The 27,574-nt window shown below is 34.6% G+C and overlaps 2 protein-coding genes across 2 annotated transcripts; one reads left to right on the top strand and one right to left on the bottom strand.

Moving 5' to 3' along the window:
* Positions 1-1,505: 1,505 nt before the first annotated feature.
* On the top strand, positions 1,506-7,711 carry LOC126964877 (electron transfer flavoprotein subunit beta). The gene is made up of 6 exons (XM_050808195.1): positions 1,506-1,683; positions 1,809-1,967; positions 2,330-2,488; positions 3,785-3,865; positions 6,443-6,583; positions 7,433-7,711. Exons 1-6 carry the CDS (start codon positions 1,633-1,635, stop codon positions 7,601-7,603), a joined length of 762 nt encoding a protein of 253 aa, XP_050664152.1. The 5' UTR covers positions 1,506-1,632; the 3' UTR covers positions 7,604-7,711.
* A 3,390-nt stretch (positions 7,712-11,101) lies between these two features.
* Positions 11,102-27,295, bottom strand: LOC126964865 (DDB1- and CUL4-associated factor 10). The gene is made up of 11 exons (XM_050808185.1): positions 26,868-27,295; positions 26,479-26,592; positions 24,158-24,527; positions 22,513-22,668; positions 19,936-19,995; positions 17,702-17,883; positions 17,154-17,250; positions 15,498-15,580; positions 14,070-14,243; positions 12,543-12,699; positions 11,102-11,458 (listed from the first exon to the last, which is right to left on the bottom strand). The coding sequence occupies exons 1-11, from the start codon at positions 27,098-27,100 to the stop codon at positions 11,183-11,185; spliced, it is 1,902 nt and encodes a 633-aa protein (XP_050664142.1). The 5' UTR covers positions 27,101-27,295; the 3' UTR covers positions 11,102-11,182.
* Positions 27,296-27,574: the final 279 nt, after the last annotated feature.

Genomic DNA, 27,574 nt, shown 5'->3' with positions numbered 1-27,574 from the left:
GTTTATAATTTGACGCAATTGCGCAATTTTAAAATGTATTCTTAGTATTTTCTACGCAAAAAAAAATCATATCATTTTAGGTTTCGAAACGCAATTTTATTTCGTTCATTCTTCATAAGCTATTCAAACGCCATTCAGTAAAAGGCACTTCATGATACGAATTTTCGTGATTCAGTTTGGGTACCTAAACGGAACTGCATCGGATTCGCATCGCTAATCAAAAGTTGATGGTAGGCCCTCTGTTAGTGAGGTTGTGTGGCAACCAAATTTTGACTTTTTCCTCGACCTATTTATCATTATAACATTGACATAAATAAGATAACTTATGACAAAACATTGCTTCGACCCTTTTTTATACGCTTTATATCAGCTTCACCTGTATGTTTGTATGTATTTTTGTAACCCACTTCTTTGGGCGCGATTTTCACCAACTTTAAACGGATAGATTTCGTTCAAACTTTGTAGATTTATCGAGGACCGATGACATTACACTAATTTGACTAAAAGATAAATAATAGTTAAAAAAAAACTAAAAAGCACGCTTTATAAAATATAAAAAAGAAGCGTGGGGTGTAGAAGAATTATTATTTTCATAATATCTTAAAAAGCACCCCACGCTTTTTTTTACAATAAAATATATTTTTTTACACTATTTTTAATTTAAATTTATTTTCTATTTTATGGGCGTAACCGGAATACTTTACTTCTTCTGCGCCTTCGTACTGTTACATTGTCCAATACTGATAGCTGACTAGGTGTTACACTGTCCAATATTGCTGACTTGGGTATTAAACCCCTCCGAACAATATTTCAGTGTCAGCAGTGTGATGCTATATAATGGCTTATTTCCTGTAGTCAGTAGTTTCTCTCTTAATGGTCGCCTAAGCCGGCTTAGCTTGAGAGAAGTAAAACAATAAGCGTGGGGTGCAGGGGACGAATCCCTGTTTAAGTTGAGTTTTAATGAAAATTTGTAATTATTGTGAAAATAAAATAAAGTTTTTGTCTTAATATTGTGTTTTTTTAAAAAACACCGAAGTCGCAACTTTACAGTACGTACTATTAGTACGGTACTCTAGCATTGCCAGAAGTTGACGTAGATTGAAAGGATTCATGATCAACGACGTGAATGCGCTGGTGTGGCTCCGCGTGAAATGCCGTATGCCAAAAAGTAGCCCCTGAATTCCTTGGAATTGGATCAGAGATCGGACTAGAGCGTAAGCATTATCTGAATTCGGTCCGAAATTTCCAGACCTGTATTTTCTCGGATACGGATCGGACTTAGCGCGAAAGCGCTCTAAGTCGTATTGGTCCGAGAAAACCAAAGTGGCTTTGTGCACATAAATATCTCACAAAACACGCAGTTATGCATCAGGCTCTCGTAAGTCGTAAGTGTTGGAACTAGAAAGTCACTTTGTATAAATGTACTCTCAGCATTACCTGTGGTTGACAGCTGTCAACCGTCAAGTCTCAAGTGACAATTTGACATTCATGACACTTGTATTCATATTTTGGACTTCGAACAGGGAACAGTTGGCTACCTGTTACGTTTGGCTTTTTGGCTTACAATTTAAAATTAATTATTTACTGTAATTTTCATAGACTTTTTACAAATTTAAGCAACAAATATAAAACATGGCTCGTGTTTTAGTCGGTGTTAAAAGAGTTATTGATTACGCTGTCAAAGTAAGTTTTATTAAAGATCAAAGGTTACTTGGATATGTATTAACTTTTATTAGATATTATATTTTTCATTAATTAATGTAATATGAATTAAAATATCTATTTTTCGTATATCTCTCCAATAATAGGTTAGAGTTAAGCCAGATAAGAGTGGAGTTGTAACTGATGGAGTAAAGCACTCAATGAATCCCTTTGATGAAATTGCTGTTGAAGAAGCTGTGAGAATGAAAGAGAAGAAGTTAGCAAGTGAAGTCATTGCTGTATCATGTGGACCAGCACAGGCTCAGGTGATCTCTCTTGACTTATGATGTACTTTTTAAAACTATTCTACAGTTCTTCAATAATTTTTAAATTTTCACCGAAATACAGATAAATTGTAGAAGAAAGCCTTACTAATATTATAATGTCATTGTATTTGTTCATTTGATATACATTGACATCTCACTGCTCAACTGATAAGTATGAAATTCTAGTACATGTTATTTTATGTTTCTCTTAGTAATTAATGTTATTATAATTTTTCTTATTAATTATATGGTATGTGAGTACACTTTCTTGTGAATTATAACAAAGTGTAAAAGAATATTATGATAGTAATTTTAGTTAATTTACAAAAAATACAAAGTACTTTCACACTTAACTTCACCAGGAAACTTTAAGGACAGCATTAGCAATGGGAGCAGACCGAGCCATTCATGTGGAAGTAGCTGGAAAAGAATATGAAACATTACAGCCTATTCATATTGCTAAAATACTAGCTAAACTCTCACAAGATGAAAAAGCTGATCTAGTCATTGTTGGAAAACAGGTATTATATGTCACATCATAACACTCATTTTACTGTCTTTAATTTATAATCTGTGTCACTGGTGGAAACATTATAATTTAATCTGTCACATCATTATTGTATTATGTTCATAACATTACCTAATTAGATATACAATCAAATCTATTTGAACATATCAATACCTCAGTTCAGAAGTGTAACAAGCCTGAAATTCAGTAGGTTTGAGAAATTTTTCCATAAATTCAAAAAAGAGACAAAATTCGAATAGTGAATGCAGTTTAATTGTTACTTCCAATATATCTTCATAAGTCTAGGATTATAAGTATATATAAGTATATTCAATTCATACAGTAACAAATCCAGGTGTTTTTTGTTTGAGAAACCTTTTCTGAATTGTTACTCTTTAGAACCTAGGTACCAAAATCTACCAAAACTACTGATCCAAGCTGATATCCATACACACTATCAAGAATAAGTGTTTTTAATAACCACCAACCTTAAAATCCATTGAATCATAAATGGCACTTTCTTAAAGCATATTACACTTCCATTACTATTATTGGTGTTAATTTGATCGTGTGTTTTGATTATTCCCTAACCAATTATGTTATGTTGTGCTGACCAATAAGCAGCTTCCCACTCACCTCTATTGGGTTACTGAATTGTTTGCATTGCAAATATATAGGTATATGTTACCTAATTACTTATGGGAATTATATCTGTTTAAATGGTTAATTTGCATTAACCTCCGATTTGCTAACTTAATGATCTCATGAAATTGGTGAACTTGAAGACTGTAGACTGCGGCGAATCCGACGCGTTCCATAGTTAAGTAGTTTAGTGAATACGCAAATAACACCCTCTATATCATAAAAGATTGCAAAAATTTGCACACTCGCACAGAATATCGGCGTGAAGTAGCGGCCTAGTGCCGCTATGTTTCGCATAGGTTAGTGTCGAGGAACGGAGGCCATCATTCCCTCCCCGCCTCCCCCCAACACAATATGAGAGCGGTCCGAAAAGAGAAATTCTCGCTCGGGCTGCCCTTCGTATTCTGGGGTGGACACAGAACCGCGCACTTTCAAAAAAAGCGCGTACCTTCCTTAAAGGCTGGCAACACTCTTGTGATTCCTCTGGTGTTGCAGGAGAATGTGGGCGGCGGTGATCACTTAACACCAGGTGACCCGTACACTCGTTTGTCCTCCTATTCCATAAAAAAAACGTGCTAGGCGTTTTTTCCGCACTACCGGTAAGACAAGAGGTTTGGAGATAGCAAACATACAATAATTATATAAAGATATAATGCATTAATTTCAGGCCATTGATGATGATTCTAATCAAACAGCACAGATGACTGCAGCATTACTTGATTGGCCACAAGGAACATTTGTGTCAAAGGTAAACAATCTATCTTCCAAACATTCTACTAACAATAATATTATGTTCTATGGTTTTTTTAAATATTAAAACAAGCATGCAGCTAGTAGGATACAGTTATATGGTTTATAATAAACAAAGGTAGTAATGTAGTAAGTTTAATCCTTAATTTAAAAAAACTTTGATTTGAATTTTTTATGATTTAAAAACTTGAACTATAGTATTATCTGTATATTTTGGCCCTAGTACCAGACAATCTTACAAAATTGGTAGAATATTGCACCATCAACAAGAAACTTATTTTGTCAGATTACTGATAACCTCTTATCTCTTAGAGAATAGTAAATAATGTTTAAGATACCAATGTTATGTTATCAACAGCTCTATTATTAGTCATAATACTATACATTGAACACTATTTACTTATTATTAAGTAATTAGATGGGTATCAAAAAATACAATATTTTAAACAATAGTATATATTTTATGCTACAGGTTATTAGTGGGTACCAAAACAAAGCGCATACACCTTCCTTATAGGCCGGTAACACTGCTGTGATTCCTCTGGTGTTTTAAGAGAATGTGGGAGGTGGTGATCACTTAACACCTTTAAAAAAAAGTGTCTGTGTGTAATCTTTACGATTGAAGTAAATCTTAATAATAATTAACTTTAGGAATAATTAACAGATACATATAAGTATATACATTAAAAAAAAGTGTGTGTGTGTGTAATCTTTACGATTGAAGTAAAACTTAATAATAATTAACAGATACATTAATATATTATATTAAATAAAGCATTGTTACCAAATAAGCACTCACGTATCACTGAGGAGCTTTGTTAGATTTTATTGCTATTTTTGCTCTCGGAAACGCTAACGTAATAACTTCATCTTTTGAGCAAAGTTGGCATTTTGTCTACCTAAATTATAAGAATGCCTTTATAATAAATAATATTATTTAATCAAGTAAGATTTTATATATTTTACAAATAATGATATACTCTTATATTTTGATATTATTATTCATCAGAAAAAAAACACTTAAACTTTTTACAGGTTAGGTCATTATCAGGACTCAGGTTCTTCATTTTTTCTTTTATGCTTATTAATTATTGATGAAAGAGTAAAATGTTCCTGGGATTCCGCCATTTTATTTGACTGATTATTATTTTCATTTTATATTCTATTTATAATTTGATTTATACCATTCGCACATTTTAAAACATTCACTCTTTAATAAAATAATTGATATTAAGAAATTGAAGGTTATATTATATTAGCACATATTAATATGACGTTGTTATTGAATATTAACGAATATGGCTGTATGGGCTCCAACCTTTGCCTATCCTAATAATGGATGAAGAAACCAAAAACAAATAAACTAATGTCGCAAATGTCAGACTAATTCTGATAACTTATATATTATTTATTACAAAAGTAGTAATAAATATGCAAATTATACACTTGGAGATTTTCAAAAACTATTACTGAGCATATGGAAATGCTTTTTTTAAACCATAAAATTATAACGGCTTAAAAAATTGTTTCAATTGACTTTTTTTACTGAGCGTTACTTCCGTCAGATTTTTTTTTTAATTTACCCCCAAGTCGCGCCTAAAGAAGTTTTACTTAACAAATAAAATATACAATAAACAAATTATATACCTATAATTGTATGGAAACTAAAGAATTTTGAAGGATTTTTGTACTCCACTCAGGATTGCGGCTGGATTTTTAGAATTTTCAATAAATAAAGTACATTTTTAATAAACCTCAGCTATCGCGTCTTGCTATGAAACAAAATATTCTGATAATTAGTAGGTTTACTACCTTCTTTCATAATCGGAAATATTTCATTTAAAGCATCTGTGAATGTACAGTTGTACCGTGATCGTTCTTGCTCGGCTGTGGCGAAACCCATTGCAACATAGTGCAAGCTTCGCAATGGGACAAGTCAACTGAGTAGACGTCACTACTGTGGTGATGGGGTGATCCGCAATGTATAAAGTTGATAAAAATATGGCTTTTAAATATTTGAAATTTCTCAAACTCCAATAAAATAGCTACCTGGGAACCTGCAGTTTTATGCACCAAGGGTGCAAATCAACCACTTGTAATTCATGGTTTATACTTTATAGAATGACCAATCCCAATGATACTTGTGTGCTCATAATAATAATTTTATAAACCTTATAATACAAACATATTCATTCAAAATTGGATTGCACATAATCTATACTAAATTCAGGAACTATATTCTTTGATTTACGAATTATGGTTATTGTTCAACCAAAACAAACTTTAAACCTTCATTAGTTTGGTCACTAATAACGGTATAACTAATTTATTACAAAATAAAAATGGCGTGCGTACAAAGTACACATGTCGGAAGTGAAACTTCTTTGGAAAATAAATTTTTAAATCTCGTTTATATTAATTATCCTAATTTGTTCTCTAAACCAAATTTTTTTTGTGTTAATTTTGCGCGGCGGCCATCTTGGAATTAAATTAAGTTTCACTTCAATAATCCTTTCCTTAATCACAGTAAATATCCCATTAAATGCTGTTAACAATGAAATTTATTGCATTTTAGGTTGAGAAAACAGATGCTGGTTTGACAATAACTCGTGAAATAGATGGAGGTCTTGAAACAATTAAGACAAAGATTCCAGCAGTGCTCAGCGCAGACCTCAGACTTAATGAACCACGATACGCTACACTGCCAAATATTATGGTAAATAAAACATTTTTTCTTTGTCATTATACTTTTATGGTATAATATATTTCAACATAAATATTTATCGGCGCAAATACTACAACACGAATTGAAAACACGTGCACGTGCACCGAGCCTCATAAATACGGCCGCATTTCAAAACACGTGGATCAGCACGTGCGCCGGGTCCTATAAATACAGCCGCACGGTCGACACTTGAGTCAGTCGTCCTCGGACTGTCGTACGGTACGGACCTCTCTGGGACGTCGTAACGCTGCCCGTTGAATAAACGAAAGTAATAAAATATCTACTCATGTAGTTTTCTTTAGAAGAACCAATGAGTGATCTTCAGCAAGATAGCAATTGTGATGTCAACAGTAATGACGTCACACCTTTTAAAAACAATACAGAGGTTCTTTCCTCGTCATATTTAATTATAATATAATCGTAACAACTTTGAATTAATATGTTGTAGTCTAAAATAATACCTCGTACCCTTAGATCATTAATATGTAGATAGATAGACTGTGACCGCTGTGACATAGCTTGTCACGCACACTAAAGAAATAAACCTGGCTTATTTTCATCGGTTGTCTAGCAGCAGGAGGCTCTATCAAGACATAATATAAATTATCTAAACTCACACCCAAATGTCCATCATTCTGTTAAAAACAAATATAAATTAAGAATTTGTAGAAAACCGAATGTGTTTCCTCAAATTGTTTAAGCAATATTGCAGTTACTATTGCAATGGATAGCAATAAAATTGAAGCGTTCAAGCCCATACTATTATTATAAGTTTCTTAATAATTTTGCACAATAATCATGAACTTTTACCATGTTTTGAAACTGAAGTATTCATTTTAGAAAGCAAAGAAGAAGCCCATGAAGAAAGTTGCAGCCAAGGATCTGGGTGTGGACCTCACTCCAAGAATCAAAGTGATCAGTGTTGAAGACCCTCCAGTGAGACAGGCTGGCTCTGTTGTCCCCGATGTTGATACACTCGTTGCTAAGCTCAAAGAGGGTGGTCATGTGTGATCATGTTAATAAAAAAATCAAAATATTGCATATACAAAAATTTATTTTATATGAGAGTTTTATGAATCACTGTAGTATACATGTAATTTTATTATACTGTTGCGCAAATTTCTTTCTTTTATTTGTCAATATAACACTTGTTACCAAATCAAATACTTACTATTAGTGCAGATTTTAATAATTAAAATTAATGTTTTAATTGATTTGGTAAAGAAGCTAATGGGGCCAATATTAATTAGTATCAACATGATTTTAGGTTCAGATTTGTCTAAATAAAGAGAGCAGCAATATTTCAATCAATATTTTTTTATTAATATAAAGAACTAACAATAGCTTTTCTTATGATAAAATTCGTTAATATGTTATGGATTTTCAAGAACTTAAAGCAATCAATTATTATAATTTAAAATCTAAACATCATGAGTTGCCTTTCTTCATATGGCAATGGCAGTATATTTCACAAAACAATGTTTTTTTTTAATAAGATTACATGGCCTGGTAACAACACCTTTAAGCCAAGAACACAATGGTTATTATTATATTTTTTTAATATACTTCAAACTTGTAACGAGAAAAAAAAAATACCTTAAAAACAGTAATATTAAAACTTAGTGCCTAGCTAATTTAACTTCTGCCAATAAAGTAACGGCTCGCTATGATGACCATGCATTTGCTTTATAATCTTTCATCACTTGCATATCACTCGGTATGTTTTTTTATTACATCGCTTTTGGGATCATTATACAGAAGGTTAAAAAACCTCTACTATATCTTAAGACGTATATTGGTATCAATTAAATATTTATTATAAAAAAAAGTGAGACAAAAGAGTTATAACGTCCGCAATTATAAAAGTTGGGAGACCTCTGCCTGCGGCCATTTTTTTTCCCCGCCAACACACCCATTTCATTCATGTAGGGTGCGAAGGGTGTGCGTGTGACAAACAACGAAAATTTTGTATTACAATAAATAAGTCAGGCATTCTCTAGATTTTTGAAAACATTTAATATAAAATGTTTTTTTTTATTGAAGCATATTTTAATCTAAGGGTTTTGATTTTAGTTTTAGTGGTGTCTCCGAATTCTACTTCATATCCGTGTCAATTATCGTAAAGGTTTTTTTTTAACACAGTGTTTAATAATATGAGGCACGCGTTCTTACACTAACGCTGTTTTTAGTGTTTTGTGATATCCATCTTAGTTTGCAAGTTGCGTTATAAGTACGAAAAAACTTTGTAACCGTTTAATATTATAAATACTAGCTGACCAGACAGAATATGTTGTTCTGTCCATAATAATAATAAAAAAACTCTCGCGGGTGGAATATCGTAACACCCGTTTTTTAGCTGACCTCTACTCGGCGAAAGCAATATTCATACCGGATTTCGAGTCTTAGGCCTTATGGTTCATATCATGATAATTCAATACATAGGTGACAATCTCTTATTTATTATAGTACAAGCTGACCCGACAGACGTTGCTCTGTATATAACATATAAAATAATGTTTTTATATGAATTTGTCAATAATATATCATAACATCAAAAATTACTTCGTAAAATATGCACCCTGCTGTCGTAATGAAATTGTTTCACAGCAGAATTGTCAAACCGTGCGTCAATAAATTCTCTCATAGAAATTATGTATGGACACATCAAAGGAAAAACAAATTAGTTGTTTTTATTGAATTTAGCAGCATTTTCCTATTTATGCACCTTTCAAACCTTCTCTGGACATCCACAAATAATTCAAGACCTAAATTTGCCAAATCGGTCCAGCAGTTCTCGAGTTAAAGCGAGACTAACGAACAGCAATTCATTTTTATATATATAGATCTAGATAGATTTATAAATGCGTTTAAAATCGATGTAAAAATCGCCCGGAAATAACACTCTTGGTTCTCTTATAGCGCTGGCGTGCCTTGCATATATCGATGAGTGTACAATAGCACCTACTTGCATAAAGCTGTACTATTTCTATTATATATAGCTGTGCTATTTGTAAAATGATACACAAAAATAAAAAAAAACCCGACTACATGGCCATCATGGCTACCTCTAGTACAATTTGTTACATACACCTACATTATTTTAACAGGCTGTCGTCTGTAGTCATTATTAACTTAAGCGCTGTCCGAAATTTAAAAGAACACGTCATTTAAGTACAAAGAATAGTCTATTAAAAAGATGATATTCTTACAAATTATTCTTGTATTAATATAATCCTACTTGATATTTTTATTAAACTCATATCCCTTTCATTATCGTCTAGTCATTTTTAAAAATAAAGTTATTTACGATACTTTTATTTTTTTCGTAATTCTTTTTTTTTATCACGTAATTAATATTAAATACATTACTTTATATCGAGATCTATTGTATTTATGCAAATAGAAATATTTACAAATAGATCAGTCCACTATTGCAAAAACTCTGTCAATTTATTATTAGTCAACAAATTCCTATACCAATTCTCTTTTAAACTCCAAAATTATTTTATACAAGTATGATATTGGGATATACCAATTGGCAAAAATATAAACCACATCCATGTTTTAGAACCTCTAAAATTTAGTACAATTATTGCTGACCGACCCTTCACAGTTATAAAAAAGACTTAAGATCTTAAATGTGTACAAGCTATACTGATACTTTGATTGTAAAATTAAACCATTCCGATAAAACATGAGAGACAAAAACTATTTGTCATAAATATATATCCCTTCTCCATACAAGTATTTCACGAGTGATTAAAATGTTTTAAAATTAGGTTAGTATATAAATGTATCATACAAACATCAACAAATTCTAGGGTTATGTTATACTAAAGTTAATCACGACTTTATAAAATACTGTAATGTGGCAGAATGGAACACGGCTAGATATCATGTTATATCTGCAAAACGGGATCGTTTTCTCCAAGTAACTGCCAAAAGTAATTTTATATCACAGCAACAGAACTAGATTCAAGTGTCCAGGAGATTAATCGCCAACTGTTAAGTGATAAAAACTTCTTCATTTCCATATAATACAGCATGGCACTATAATGGCGACATTAAATGAACACACGTGAAGCGCTAACCTTAATCGTAAAAAAAAAATCTAAAATCATATTAAATTATTGATATTTTCAAAAAAAAATATATTTAGGAAACGAAATTTAAATTTTAATTACTTGGTCGCATAAGACTGCACGAAGTAGGTGTCAGTACTTACGCTAGCGCGCGGCTACTAGATTTCTTACAGGATGTTCCGAAATGGTATTATAAAAATTGATTTATTTAGGTGAAATGTTTTTTTATGATTACGGTCAAGTAGTACTACTGATGTGTTTAATGTTACCATTTTAGCGACACGCTGTATATCCCTAGAGTGTGTTGACGAGTGTGTGAGTGTGTGTGTGTGTGTGTGTGTGTGTGTGTGTGTGTGTGTGTGTGAGGGAACATAGCATGAAGCTTATCCCGTAAGTGATAAGCTTCATGCTATGTTAATTTACATACTTAATTGTCTCATTTTATAGGCGAAGTTGGGAGGACATAAAACTTAAACTTAATGGACACAACGTGTAATAATACATCAATCTAGATTTGACCTTCTCCAGCGAACGGCTCGTACCATACAATCTTGCCATCGAGGCAGCCGGTGACGAGCAGGTGATGCCGCGGGCTGAATTTGGTGCTGACAACTAGGTCCTGGTGAAGGCCGACGCATTCTCCGAGCACCACCAACTCCGCGGGCCCAGGCTGGCCCCGTACGGAGTGTGACATCTCACTGCAGGAGTCATTGACAGCCAGCAGTCTGACGCCGCCGCCGTACGGAGAGCACACGACCCGCCCGTCCGCTGAGAAGCACAGCTCCTGAAACAACCATACATCTTTCAACCATAAATCATCATCTTTGAAGTGACATTACTTTCAATTAGTCAAATATTTCTTAATAAACTTTCAGTAAGCATTAACATGCCAACATAGACAGTAAGTTGTTGCTAAGCAAAAAAAGAGCATGAAGAATTTAAAGAACAAATGTGGATTGAAAAAAAAAACAACTTTGAACCTCGAATACAATCAGATGAACCAAGTAATTCTTTCGGAGATCGTTTTAGTATTTTATTCAATAAAATGCAGAGTGTAAATGAATCTCAACTTTTAGAAACTTTTCTTATAGACCATATTTTTAAGCAGTGTCTATAACAAAAAGGTAGGTAGTGTGAATCAGCTACCCAAATTGCTCAACACTTCCTATGTAATTTTTGCAACGACATTTTTTGTATCGAAGAGGAGGCCAAACAAGCGTATGAGTCACCTGGTGTTAAGTGATCACCACCCCCCACATTCTCCTGCAACATCAGAGGAATCACAATGAGCGCTACCCGCATTTAAGTAATCCTTAAATGCGGGTATTTCATTACTTTTTAACTTTAGATTCAAAAGCAAACAAATTTATTATGACAACTAGCTGACCTAGCGTTGTTTTGCCTTATAAAGTAATTTTAGAGTTTCTTAGACAATATAACAATACTTTATTTTTCTAAAATAAATGTAGCCTCAGTTACTCCTTTTAAAATTCCCGTGAAAATAGGCCAGCCAGCCATTTCAGACATTAGCCGGAACAAACATACAAACAAAATAATTCATATTTATGTAGTAAAAAACGGTTATTTCAATATTACAAACAGACACTCCAACTTCTAGAACTAAACTGGCTAAAAGATGACTTATAAATTTCATAAAGACATCTCTCCGCTTGTTTTGAGATTGTCATGAACTATGACGTCATACGAACGTGTGCTTCGTAGCACGCCAAAATGGCAGGCGTTAGTATTACCATTGATGAAATCCCTACATGTATGTTTATTCTCTATTAATGAGACATTGCAAACCAAGTGCAGGATATAGAACTACAAAAAATACAATATCGACGATTGAAGTATTCGACAAATACCTTGATAAACCCGTTGCCTTCATTTGCTTCCTCAGTATAATACATGAGCCTTTGTTTGTTCCGTCGTATATAGTGGTACATGTCAGTATCTTCGTCGTAATAGCTGGTGCCGTCCCGGTCTCTCAGCATCGGACTCGGTGTCGACGGCAAAGTGTTGCTGGAATGATGAAACAAACTTTAGCATTTGAATTGCAGAAATATGTATGTATATGGTTGCCAATCTGAAGTGGCAGTGGGCAAGGCACATAGCTCGACAGATAGATGACCGTTGGGGCAGTAAAGTGCTCGAACGGCGACCAGGTACCGGAAGACGTGATGGTAGGCCACTCACAAAATGGACCGACGATCTGGTCAATATTGCTGGAATAGGTTGGATGAGGGCAGCGCAGGACCGATCGTCATGGCGATCTTTGGGGGAGGCCTTTGTCCAGCATTGGACGACTTATGACTGAAATGATGATGATGATAATATGTATTAGATTCAAACATATCTGTGATCATTTTTGAAATTCAAGATGGCTGCCACACACAATTGGTTTTTCAGCAATATGGATATCGTGTCCGAGGTTCTCGAGGGTGCAGAGACCGATTTTGGGATAATTATAGTTGGTTTAAATAAATCCATAAAGGTTACAGAAACGGTTTCTGCGTCATCTTCGAATCAAAACAAAAGCGAAGCAAACATAATATGTTTCCTTGGTTTAATTATTCCCGACTACAATAAACGCTGTCAAAAATTCCTTCTTTTATTTGAAGAGACGAGACGGTTTTTATGTTCCATTTGCCTCACTGCGGACATCATCCTGCATGTTCCTGGATCCAGGTCTAGGTAATTATAGACTTAACTTCCTGTTTGATCACGTTGCCATATGACAACGGCATGAGATCACCGTGTAGTACGCTGTTATGAAGTTAGCACACAAGAAATTATATTTACTTATGCGGACGGGTCGATCTTTCAACGACTTGTCTTAGTAATTAGACTTAGATTTGTTCACAACTCCAGTTAGGCAGCTAAAACAGCACCTAACCTAAGTACTTTTTCAATATTTTGTATATATACATTTTCATCTACTTTATTATTTTAAACACTGGTCACTATCGGTGTAATAAGTGGCATGGATCAATGCTATCAAAAAAAAAAAACCATCTACCAAAATTCCACCTCAAATAAAAATATTAGGTAATATGGAGATACAACCATTGGGAGGCACGGGATGTCAGATAATGTGTAAGCATTATTGTGTTTCAGTCTGAAAGGCGCCATAGCTAGTAAAAATTAGTATTGGGCAAAGGAGACTTAACATCTTATACTTTAAGGTGAGGAGCGCAATTGTAGAACCGAACAAATATTTGGGTTTTTCAAGAATTCTGAGCGGCAGTGCATTGTAATGGGCAGAGCGTATCAAATACCATCTATCTATCAAAATGAACATCGTCTTGTCCCTAATTATCATTAAAAAAGCCTCAAAGAAACATTTTCAATTTATATTTATATATATATATATATTATGATATATGACTAACCGCCTAGATGGTGTTTCGACATCGGAGACTTCGGCTCGGTGGATGTCTTCGTCGGAGCTCGCCCGCAGGGCAGAGTGGACCCTCGAGGAGCGAGGCCTCAGCGACGCGGGCGGAGTGATGCCCGTGTTGATGCCCATTATACGCTGCATGTTGAAGTTTCGTCCCACGTGGCCTCTGAGTATATTAATAATAGCCTTTAATAACAATCTTTAGATAATTGTAGATTTACATTTAGATTGCAGTAAACATCGGCACAGTTTGTTTTGCTTTCGCATAGGCCTCCCCCAGGCTCTTCGAGTGTTCTCGGTCATGACATGATCTACTCCACGTCACACCAGCGGCATCTTTTAAATCGTCGCTCCATCTACGACTCGGCCTCCCTCTCTGTCTTCTTCCTTCTCTAGGATATCCTATTCCTATATAGGAAGACCTCTGATTATACGAATCCCAAACTAAAAGACGAATTTAAAAAAAAAATGGGCGTGATTTAACCGCGTGCGAATCATTTCCACCGCAATACCAGGTTAACGATATCTCCTTGTGTCCAAAAGCAATTTACATTAGCGCCATATAACATTTTTCAATATAATATAACAAATTAATCTTTATACATATTATATCCTAATGCAAAATTATAAAATTAAACAAAAATAGTATATACGAGTGTTTTATTTTTCAGTATTTGTTGTTTTGTTCAATAGTAATTGTTGAGAAGTTGTTAATATTGTTGGTGAGGCTTTTAGTATTTTTATTACTTACTGGATATTTTGTTTTATTTCAAACTTTTTAGTGTGAATTATTTTGTTAAATTCATAGTCGCCTTTTAGGTTAATGTATGTTATATTTAAGTTTCATTAAAATTAATCTACCCGCTCTATGGAACAGGCTGATTCGACACTTCTGTTCTACTGTCCGTGCAAAGCCGGGGTGTTCGCTAGTTGTGTTATAAAACTAGGTACTAATTTTTAAACTAATTTCCCAATAGATATAATAAGTGTGGAAAGATCACGCTGAGTACGCGACTCATTCCTTAGTTGATCGGAATCGCCGTCAGGTCCGTGTTTCGTGCCTCTCCGCGCCCCATCATTGGCGTCTAATTCGCGCGTTACGAAATTAATTACTTAATTCTCGGTTAAATTTACTAAAACGTCATTTACCCCCTTATTCATAATAGTATATGCTAACTTAAAGCATTGCTAATTTGCACTCTGTCTTCTTCTATTGAGGTCAATATAATCAATCTCTCAATATTTCTCAATCTGACTTAGGTAAGTCAGAATGAGAAAAAACACTCCTTAGCGGCTGTTTAAAGTTAGCGGACCATTATGAATAAGGGGGTTAATATTTATTTAAACGCACGCCATATGAAGTAATTTATGTCGGGAATAATTAATATTTAAGTAAGTAGCTTCTACTGTAATACATTACCTGTTGTACATCTCTTGAAGCATTCTGTGCTGTTTGATGGTAATCGACGCCTCCCACACGTCATTCTGAATTATCGCCAGCCCCTTAAAAATAATCAATTATTTCAATCATATTTATTTGTATTCAAAAATTTATAAGGTTGGGGTTTAATTTTTATATCACTTTGGGGTTGAGTTTGGCATCAATTGTAAAGTTAATCCTGTATGGCGCCACAACTGAATAGTTGAGCAAACATATCAAGATTTAAAGATGCGTTATTCGGACGGTTGGCCAAGTGGTTAAGGTAGGTAAGGTAAAAATATTGATACATAAACTAATAAATGTTAATAATCAAAACATCTTTTTGATACTGAATTTCTGATTATCATCCTTACCATCAGAAATGTCAACTGTGGAATGAAGTGTCTGTTGTGTGAACGACTCACACGCAGCCAAGTGGGAGAATGGTATTTGTAGTGGTTCCCGCGATGGTGGAATAATGGGTATACTATGATAATAAGAGTGCTACCGTGTCCGGATTTCTCATGCTTGCTAAAATGTCATGGTTTGCGGCGGTATACGTTTCCCAAAAACATGGCGAGGGGAGTGATTATTGTTATTGGTCTATTCTTTATGTTTAAACCGGCGTCGCTTGGGGTTGCCTGATTCTATCGATATCGAGAAGTTAATGGGTAATTAGGATGTGATATCACTTATGGTGCTGCCTAGTTAACTAACTAAGCAGGGTGAGCGGGGACCACGCGATTTTCTAATATTTACATGTTTAAACTTTTGATATCTTTCGAATGGAATGTCCAAATTAAGTAATTCAAAAAGATTTATAGAGGTAGTGAAGCAGTCTTGAATAAGAAGTAATATATTTTGATAAGAATCGATACCAAGATACAAATAAAGAGTCTTTTCGAGCGGTGGCATTTCAATTATTTTTTTAAAATAAAACAACAGTAACTGTGGCATAATTATAATAGTGAGACATATTGAAAGTCAAAATCTATCTCCAATTCGAAAAATTATGCCTCAGACCTGAGAGGAACGAGAAAAGTCAGCGGGCTTTGTTTTCTATTCATAGAAATATGGGCGGTCGCTCCATTCCAAGTGCTTTGAATATTTTCTGGGATCTTCTTATACATCGCCACACAAAATGAATATATTGAGAAGCAACAGTTAAGATGTTTATTTCTTTCTCAATGTTCTTTGGATAACTCTTTCTATCTATCGCACAGTAGTATGAACTTGGGTTTCAATTCATCCCTCAATATATTTATACCATTTATATTACCCAATATATTTTTCCTTTTAGCACCTTTAGTTTTCCGATATAATAGCAGGTTCACGTTTATTAATACTATGATTTTTTATTGTTGAATTACAATAAAAAATCATAATATTTTGTAAATTAAGAATGATTGAAATTAAGATTAATCAATAATTAATATTAAGTCTAGCCATTAAGATCAATAGTAAATATTTTTCGTTTTACTGAAATTGTCAACAATTATTTCATTGAAACTCAACTTTTCCGAAGTGTAGTAAAATAGGTATAATTTGGCTTTATAACTGTCATTCGTGACCTAAATGAATAAATAATTGTTTATTTAGACTAATGGAAGACTATTTATATTTTATGGAAAAGCAGAAATAACGAGTATTACTTACCGGCAACCTGGTAGCAGGAAGTGCACTATCGGTACGTGCGCTGGAGCTAGGCCCCGCCTCTGGCTCCGCCCCCTCAGCTGGGCGTCGTTCCCCGACACTATTATCATCCCCGATCATCATTATTTTAGCATAGAAGTAACGACATATACGTTAGATTTTACAAGCGTGTATAACACTCGTTAGGGCTCAGATAAATTATGCTAGACTGTAGCGGGCGCGAGATCCATGCTCATGTTTCAAAACTTCACAAACATTTTATATGATGATGTATATGTTATATCGATATCGATAATCGAGGTTCGAACGTTCCCCAACCCCTTCTCGACATGTTACAATCTTCGTGAGATGTTTGAATTCGTCGTTTATGTGTATAGGTAAGCATAATATATACCAGACCCATATTACTAGTTAGTAAAATGTATATCTTTGTCGTTCATAAATGTTATTTTTAGACTTACAAAAATAAATCTTTTTTAAGTTTGAATAGATAAACAAACCTATGGATATTGAGTGATATAAGCATTATTACATATATAATAAGAACTTACTTAACAGGCGGCACGGTAGCCATGGGGCGGGGCTGGATGCGCATGCGCAAGCGTCGCTGGGGTCGCGAGGCCGCGGGGCGGCGGGGCGCGAGGCGGCGGTGTTTCGGTGGTGGGGGCGACGTATCGCGGGTGCTCTTGTCTTCGGTTTCTGGGAAAGGCTGGATGTCGTGTATACAGGACCACTGCGGGAAACATATACCGTGATAACGCAAACTTTTTCAAATAAAATCAAATCATCTTTATTTGCAAGATAAGGTAATAATAAGATGTTGTTGGCTTATAATTAACAGGTGCTCTTATCCTAACCCATAAGGCATGCATACTTATAGTGGAATACATAGTCTGTTCACGTTTTAATTTCTGTAACAATTATAATATACTGTACTATACTAAAAAAAGATATACAACCCAAGCAAACTTAAATTAACATCAATCATACAATAGTTATTCTTTCATAGGATTATTCATTTTAATTTATAATATAATGTCATTAGCTACACAATGATATTGAGTTCAGTCGAAGTTAATTTTAAACTTACGCAATTATTTAAGCCACGCCGATGCATCGTTGGTTAGTTATAAAATTACAAGAAGGAATCCTGTAATTTTTATGCAAAATATTTATAGCTCTAAATGTAATAAAATATACCCTAAGTTTATACGCCGTATAAATACAACATGAACAGTCATCTGTTTTTAAGTAATAACTAAACAGCCTGTTTTTGTTAACCCATACACTCTGTTTTGCAAAATATGTTTTAAATAATCATACGTAAAGTTTTAATTCGTGCGTGTCACCCTTTTCCCTGTCCGATTGCGTCCTGCTTTTACTAGACTCGTATACAAAGTATTATTAGAAAGAAAATAATAATTTGGAGATAATTGTTTAGTAAAAGAATTAATTTGGCTACAAGAGGCTCCGTAAAACAATATATTTTTACGGTTCTTACGAATATTGCAATTTCATCTGTGTTTATGCAAGTATTACGTAATAACAGCTAAATGTTCTTGTGAGTGTGTGTGTGTAAAAATTCAAGTGTGAGTTTTTCTGAATGTGAATATGGTGTAGATTTTATAAATATTAGACACCATAACGGAATTGATAAACTTAATTCACATTCCAAAATAACTTGTAATACTTCGAAAAATAATGACGGACATCTTCATCTTCTTATTCTTCTAAAATTACTTTAAGTTAATCAGCAAGTGAACTCGAAAAACGGTCAGCAAATATCTAAGTACCTTTTTGACTCAAGTCCTGAGTACTATTATTTGTGTCTTCTATCGAGTCCTCTCTTGAGAAGGTCGCGGAATGGGGAAAATTGAACCTTGTCCAATTTAACCCCCAGAAGACTCAAGTTTGCGCGTTTACCACTAAAAAAATCCCATTTGTCGTATCACCGCTCTCCGACAACACTTCCCTCAAAGCCTCGCCTAGTATCGGAATACTGGGTCTCGAAATCTCGAGCGATTGCCAATTTCGTGGTCATCTGGAAGGCAAAGCCAAATTGGCTTCAAAGAAACTGGGCGTCATTATTAGAGCACGGCAATACTTCAAGCCGGCCCACATACTGGCGCTCTACAAAGCGCAGGTCCGGCCACACATGGAGTATTGCTGTCATCTCTGGTCTGGCGCACCCCAGTATCAGCTCGATCCATTTGACCACGTGCAACGCAGAGCAGCTCGAATTGTTGGGGACCCAGGGCTCTGTGAACGGCTGGCCTTGGACTTGCCGTTGCGTAGAGACGTCGCTTCAATGTGTGTCTTCTACCGCATTTATCACGGGGAGTGTTCCGAAGAGCTGTTTTACTTGATTCCTGTCGCCGAATTCCACCGACGCACGACACGCCATAAGTTAGGATATCATCCACACCATCTGGATGTGTGGCGGTCCTCCACAGTGCGGTTTTCAAGGAGCTTTCTACCACGTACTACAAAGCTGTGGAATGAGCTTCCTTGTGCGGTGTTTCCGGGACGATACGACTTGGGTACCTTCAAAAAAAGCGCGTACACCTTCCTTAAAGGCCGGCAACGCTCCTGTGATTCCTCTGGTGTTGCAAGAGATTGTGGGCGGCGGTGATCACTTAACAACAGGTGACCCGTACGCTCGTTTGTCCTCCTATTCCATAAAAAAAAAATGCCAATTACAGATTACTACATTATCTCCTAACCATTTAATAAGTACTGGAAACACCTACCTACTTAGTAGGTATTTGCCTTATATAAAACTTACTTCTGACCGGTCATCATGGCTAATATTTCTGCTCAACGCACACCAACCTTGAGGGTGAATCTGTAATACAATAAATAATTAGTTAAATTTAATGTAGGTATATACTTGAAAATTAGGTTTGGGTTTAAATAGTTTATTTCTCAAAAAGAACAATAAGTTCACTTACATGAGAACAATAATTCTAAATAAATATAAAAGAAAACAGATATAAAGTGACTTTAAACAATAATAAATTTAAAACACACTATGTTCTACGGCATAGTTTCTGAACCTTATTTTGCTCACCGCCCACTTTGAGGATATGTTTTTTTCTAGAGTATTTTCGTGTATTTTTTTGCCTTTTTAGACTATATTTTTTAATCTACCCACGCCCCATCTTCGCCATCTCAATGCCCCCTAATTTTCTCTGAGTCTTCTACTGCCCCCCCGAAAGTCTCAAACGCCCACAAGGGGGCGTTATCGCCCACGTTGAGAACCTATGTTCTAAGGGAACAAACTACCTATTGTGTTTGACAGTGCTTTTTTAATTTAGCTTCAAATTTTGGATAAGATTATTCCTCAAATATATCTTTCGGCAAGTCATTATATAGTAGCAATCCCCTGTATAGTTTTTGTACCATAATTTGTCCTAGCTTTAGTTAATTGAAGTTAAATTTGGTTCCGTCTCAAATGCTATAACTATATTTCGTTACAGTAGTATATCTTATCATATAACTTAACATTCAATTGACTAAGTTATAAAATCTTAGGATCGAAGTGTTCATTCAAATGAGATGTGTTATAAATTAATAATATTAACACGTCCATTGACGAATTGACGCTCATCATTACGAATTAATACATAGTTATTTATGCAACTGTTGTGTAATAAGGGGTATTAAAGTCTAAAAGATTCTGGAACAGTTAGCTTACTGCTAACATTAAAACACCAGTCCTAGTAGTAACCTAATACCTTGCATAACTGATTATATACAAATAAACTAAGTGTATTAATGAAACATATATTTATTTTAGTAGTAATTTACATTTTGTATAGTGCAATAATTAAAATTCACTCGAATATTCAGCGTTTAAAATGAATCGCTCATTTTTTGTAAACAAAACAATAAAAATATCGAAGAAAAATGGCGGGGATTCGAATAACCTACTTTTTTTTACGGCGCACGACGTTCTGGTAGTGAGGAACGCGCGTAAACGAAAATGTTCTTTTTTTGAAATTCATATAGATACCACGCATCGAGCAATAAGAATGTGGCTGTCTGTTGAAACCCTTTGCGCATGAAGAGATCAAAAAAAAAACATAGGAGTGTTGTTATGAAATTCAGTACAACATTACAACACTCGTTTGGATGATGTAATGGTTATTAGAACATTGGGTGTTTTAATCTTGGCAATAAGCTAACTGTTTCAGAATCTTTAATAGAGGATTTAAAGCATGGGTGTAGATAAAAAAATTTACCCTACACTCATTTCTTGACATAATATTTACAATTATTTATTAATTTGACAACCTGTATAGCCGAGTGGTTAGTGATCCTACCTACTAAGCTAGATGTCCCGGGTTCAAATCCCGGTAGGTGCAAGCATTTATATTATGATGAATATGGATGTTTGTTTCTGAGTCATGGATGTTTAAATGTATTTATGTGTGTTTATATGTATTTTGTGTATGTTTAAGTAAGTATATTGTATTAAATATATCGTTATCTTGCAACCCATAAAACACAGGCTATATATGTTTAATTTGGGGCAAGATAATTTGTGTAATAAGTCTGTCAATATTACAATATTATAATTACCAAAATAAGAAAACTTTTGACTGTCCTATAAGTGTGATCTTACAATATGTAACGGAGTTTGGTTATTATTATTAATAGAGATATCAGCACCCAAATGTTCCACAAGGTACTTATTTCATGATTAACTTTTATCAACCATAATTGTCTATCTACTGTTTTTAAATAAGAATTCAATATTCTTAATCATTAACCCCCTTATTCATAATGGTCCGCTAACTTTAAACAGCAGTTAAGGAGTGTTTTTTCTCATTCTGACTTAGGTCAATAGAAGAAGACAGAGTGTGAATTAGCAATGCTTTAAGTTAGCAGACTATTATGAATAAGGGGGTAATAATATATGCATAAATAACCATCCACGACTTAAAAGCATTTTTTTATGGCAGTAAGGGACAAGACGAGCAGGACGTTCAGCTGTTGATAATTGATACGCCTGCCCATTACAATGCAGTGCCGCTCAGGATTCTTGAAAAACATAAAAATTCTGAGCGGCGTTACAACTCATAAGTTAAGTCTCATTTGCCCAGTAATTTCACTTGCTACGGCGCCCTTCAGACCGAAACACAATACTGCTTCACGGCAGAAATAGGTGCAGTTGTGGTACCCATAATCTAGCCGGAATCCTGTGCAAAGGAGCCTCCCACTGTTATAATAATAATTAATTATATTAATATTCATCATATAAACATTTCCATCAACGGAATCAAACCGGGGACAGTCAAACATAGTGTTGTGGGTTTTGATTGTTACGAACACATGTAAACATAAACTTATAGCTTACCTGAAGAGCGCTGATCACCTTTGCGTCATTACCATAAGGGAAGTCAGACACAAACTCTAGTCGGTTTTCCTTTCGATTGGGTTCAAACAGGTGGTCATACATCGCAGCTATTGGTATAAGTTGCTGGCTCATTTGCATCAGTCTATATAAATTGGGCTGAAAAATTATTATATTTTAATGTAACAAAATTAGTTTCTATTGCATACTCTACACTCACCTATTAATGGTAAGTTACTGGTAATTTTTAACTCATAATGTAAGTTTCATGAATTTATAGATATTAATAGAAAAATAATAGTTCCGACTTCAAAAAAGTAGGAGTGTGTGTCATCCAAGATAGGTTTGTAACTACATACATTACGTTATAGGTGAGATGTGCTTGAGTTGTGAGGAGGCGAGAGACGAGAGAGCGAGGGACGCGGCGGAAGGACACCGATTCCAAAAATGACAATTATCGTAACTTGAATTAGATTGTATACAAATACACAATTATTTTCATACTATTTAGTGCATATTATATCTATTGTTTTGAAATAGTGTTTTTGAAGTAGATTGTTTTTTTGTAAAATTTTTTTTAGAAGTATAAATGGTTTAACGCTTTAATAATTTATACGTCTAAGATACTCTCTGGCTGTTAGACAACCGATAAAAACAGGCCAGGAATAATAGTTTAGTGTGCGTGACAAGCTACGTGAATTGTTCAAAATAGAGGTTAGTTCTAAATTTTTTTTTCGACATTTTCACAGCTGTCATAGTCTATCTAGATGTATCAATAATCTAACGCTAAGGGCACATTTTTCAACGCATTTCATCACCGCCGAACAAAAATACCAATAATGCTCCGAAATGGATTCGCTCGAAATATTTCAAGATGTGAGAAAAACATTTGAAAAATAATGAGTGCACCAAAAAGTAGCATGGTTGTGGTTGACAGCTGGAAGATAATTCATATCTAGTTCACTGCACTTATAAGATTGTGTAGGAGACAAAACTCTAACGGCCGTTCCCAATATACTATCTACAGATAGAGATAAGTTACTATCTTCTACTGTCAGTAATTAGCTGTCCCAATATACCCGATAAGTCAATCTTATTGCCTAATATTGGGACGCGTGAATTGCAATTTCCATACAAACTTCTATCGCTGGTAAGCTTTACGTCTTCCCATTGACAGTCAGCGTGTCCAGATAACGTGAGTTTCCGTCGATATGTTTATTGGGACAGAAAAGTCAACGATAGTTTCGTTTTTTCTCTCAAGTAGGTCACAACCGGAGATAGACTGAATATTGGGAACGGCCGTAATTCATTGGTGGAATGCAGTTATAGGTCCTCTTTACCAAAGAAAATTTTGCTGTAAAACTGCAGAAACTATGACAATATTAGTCTCCTAAATGTGTAACAAAATGTTTGCTAAAGTATTAAATGTAAAAGATGTGAGTGTCACCAATAGGAACTTTTTAAAACATACACCTTTCCATTAAGATCATTTACGAAAAAATGCTGGCTAACAACCAGAAGAACAATTGTACTTTAATAGATTTGGATATGGGTTTTGGATATATGGCAAATGTGGAGAGCAATAGAAGAAAAATAGAGCTGGGCAGCCCGATCAGGATGATTGTAATAATATAACCAAATAAATTACCTTAAACCCATGCAAGTCACGGTTCAATGTCGAGAGGTTTAAGTCATGTATAATAATTAAGAGTCCACCGGTAGTGCACATCACCATCTGTTTTGCACCTGGAGACAGCCTGCACCTCATCAAACCAGACGCATGAAACACTCTTTGGTAAATCAAATTAGACTCGGTATATGAATTGATATCCCATGTGTAAATACTACCATCTAAGCCTGAGGTTACTAATAATTTATCTTTCACAGAAAACTCTATGTTTTTGACCCAATTTGAATGTCCATGCAATGAGCGGATTTTTTTCTTCAAATGTCGGATATCCCAAATTGCAATTGTAGTGTCATCTGAACAAGTAGCAAACATTCTAGCGTCCAGAAATCTGAAAATATTAAACGTAATTGTACACCCATTTGGAGAGGTCTGAGTACTTATAAATGTAAAATGAAAACAACCATGCATGTAAAAAAGCCAAATTGGCTTCAAAGAAACTGGGCGTCATTAATAGAGCACGGCAATACTTCAAGCCGGCCCACATACTAGCGCTCTACAAAGCGCAGGTCCGGCCACACATGGAGTATTGCTGTCATCTCTGGTCTGGCGCACCCCAGTATCAGCTCGATCCATTTGACCGCGTGCAACGCAGAGCAGTTTGAATTGTCGGGGACCCAGTGCTCTGTGAACGGCTGGATCACTTGGCGTTGCGTAGAGACGTCACTTCATTGTGTGTCTTCTACCGCATTTATCACGGGGAGTGTTCCGAAGAGCTTCTTCAAGGAGCTTTCTTCCACGTACTACAAAGCTGTGGAATGAGCTTCCTTGTGCGGTGTTTCAGGGACGATACGACATGGGTACCTTCAAAAAAAGCGCGTACACCTTCCTTAAAGGCCGGCAACGCTCCTGTGATTCCTCCGGTGTTGCAAGAGATTGTGGGCGGCGGTGATCACTTAACAACAGGTGACCCGTACGCTCGTTTGTCCTCCTATTCCATAAAAAAAAAAAAAAAAAAAAAAAAAAAAAAAGTAAGATAAATGTTAAACAGATTCACTAAGCCCTGTTCTGTCATTTAAATAAAACTTGTAAAGCTGTAGGTCTTATTGGTAATTATATAATTATGATAAATGTGATTTGTATCTACAAAACAGTGACAGTATATAAGAATTATATACTGAGAATTATATATATATAAGAAATTTATTCAGTACAGGGAATCATGTAATCACATTCATCATTTCGTAGTAAATTTCAGTGTGACTGAAAGAACTTAACATATCAATAATAGATAGTGTCCTAAATCTTCAATATGTGCATACTCATGAATTAATAAAAAAAAATAGTTTATTTAACTGCCAACTATACACAATTCATACATATTACATATTTTATTGGTAAATCTATAAATTTGAAACTCGTCTATTGCACTACCTAAATAAATAAAAAAAACAATCAATTATTCTTAAGCTAGAAATGGTGTTTGAATCAATAAATTTAACAAAGAATTATAGAAGTTATGGTGATCTAAGAAAAAACACCTAAGAAATATTATTTAAGTATATGTATAGATATACTAGATACAAATGGACAAGATTAATATAACTTACTATTAACCTTTCCACATCGGACGGTGCACTTGGCACTTGAAACAAACACACAGAGTTCGGCAGTGCCGCAAGGCATTCTTTTACCTCACCCAGTTGTCACCCTTATAATGTGTACAAGATGGTTTATTTTCCTAGGCAATTATGAATGAGTGAAGTCCGATACACTTTTTGATCCTTTACAATTCAAGGCCACCAATATTCGACGTCATAGCTTTACGAACATAAAATTTTTGTGTTCACTATTTCCCGGGCGGCGCGGCTCAGCTAGCGGTCGTTATCAAGACTGCACGAAGATTGTTCTTTGTGGAGATTTTGTTTTATTTTATAAAGAACATATAATGTTTATTACAAAAACATAAAAGTTAGTAAATAAAATAAGTAATTATCATTGAAAGTATGTAATAATTTATTCTAAAATATACCTATTTTTACACATATTGTCGAATGAAAAGTCTGTGTGAAATAAAATAAAAACACAATATGAATCATTTATACATGGTCTTATAGCTTATTTTAAAAGCTTTCAGTGACAGTGACTCAAATCACCCTAGTTATAAGCATTTTATTACTACACGTAAAATAATACGCACTGGGTGAACGCTGCACGAGAGCCAAACACATGCCGAACGAAGGCGAACATTTTCCGGCAGAGAGCGCCAATGTGAAAAGGTTAATATAACTGACTATTAAACAAAAGTAAGAATAATCTAAATAATATTCAAACATACTAACTTAACACAGTTGACACAGTCCGCATGTGCTCCAGTCACTGATTGCACTCTTTGATGAGTAAGAGGATCAAATATATGTATGGATTTCTTCTCACAAGCAGATACTAACAATGAGCTGAAATCAACAGGTTAAATACATACAAATATTATCAAGCCTATCTACCAGAGCTACTAAGTTACATTTATTTTTGTATCTATATTTTGTGAATCTTTGAATCAGCTCGATTTTCTACCAACTCTCACAGCTTATATATATAAACAACAATTTATCTTACAGTATACCAATTATTTTTTCTTATCCAACTCTTGTTTAACTCAAAAAAAACAACAGCATCAAAACTTTAATTAGTTATAAAACATCTCAGGCCCAACATTAAACTTAGCACTTACCCTTCTGGCGAAAATTCAAGGTTGAAAATACCACCAGTTGGCGGAGAATTTGACTCATCACATTCCCATGATCCTATTGGTCTCATGCCACGGTAAAGACTACGAGAAATTGCATCACCAGCACCCACAGGATGGCTAAATCCATATTCTCTTTGAAAAAGGCGATAAGGATTGAAAGCTGAATATCTGGACATAAATGTATTGTCTCGAACGCATTTAGAATACAAATACATTTTTATTAATTTAACTTGTACACTTATTATTCAGAGTCGTAAGTAGTATTAAAACTAGATGTCTTTTATCGATTATTTGGATAATTGGGTAGCCTTCTCATTATTAACAACAAATCAATTTAGTACCACAACAATAAAATCAAACAAGTTTTAAACAGAGGCCCTTTCTAAAAACGTTCTCAAATCGTAGAAGTTTAGAACAATCAAACAACAAAAGGCAAAAAGTGACAACGATCTGACAGTTCAAAGCACCACAGATCTGAGCTATCTATCTAAGTATCTCCTATCTATCTATTCTTCCTATTGCGGCTTCTGTGGAAGGGGCACCACAATTCTTTTGTAGACCACCAAGCTTGGAGTATGTATTTGATCGGTGTTAACGAATTTACAAGTGTTTACGGTAGGTAATGAATGGTGCCAAGATTTAACAGATTTATTTTCTTATTAAACCTGAAACAAGTATAATTGTTGATA

This window comes from Leptidea sinapis, chromosome 6, assembly GCF_905404315.1.
Source record: "Leptidea sinapis chromosome 6, ilLepSina1.1, whole genome shotgun sequence".
Classification (NCBI taxonomy): Eukaryota; Metazoa; Arthropoda; class Insecta; order Lepidoptera; family Pieridae; genus Leptidea; species Leptidea sinapis.
This window is presented reverse-complemented; position numbering and strand designations above follow the sequence as displayed.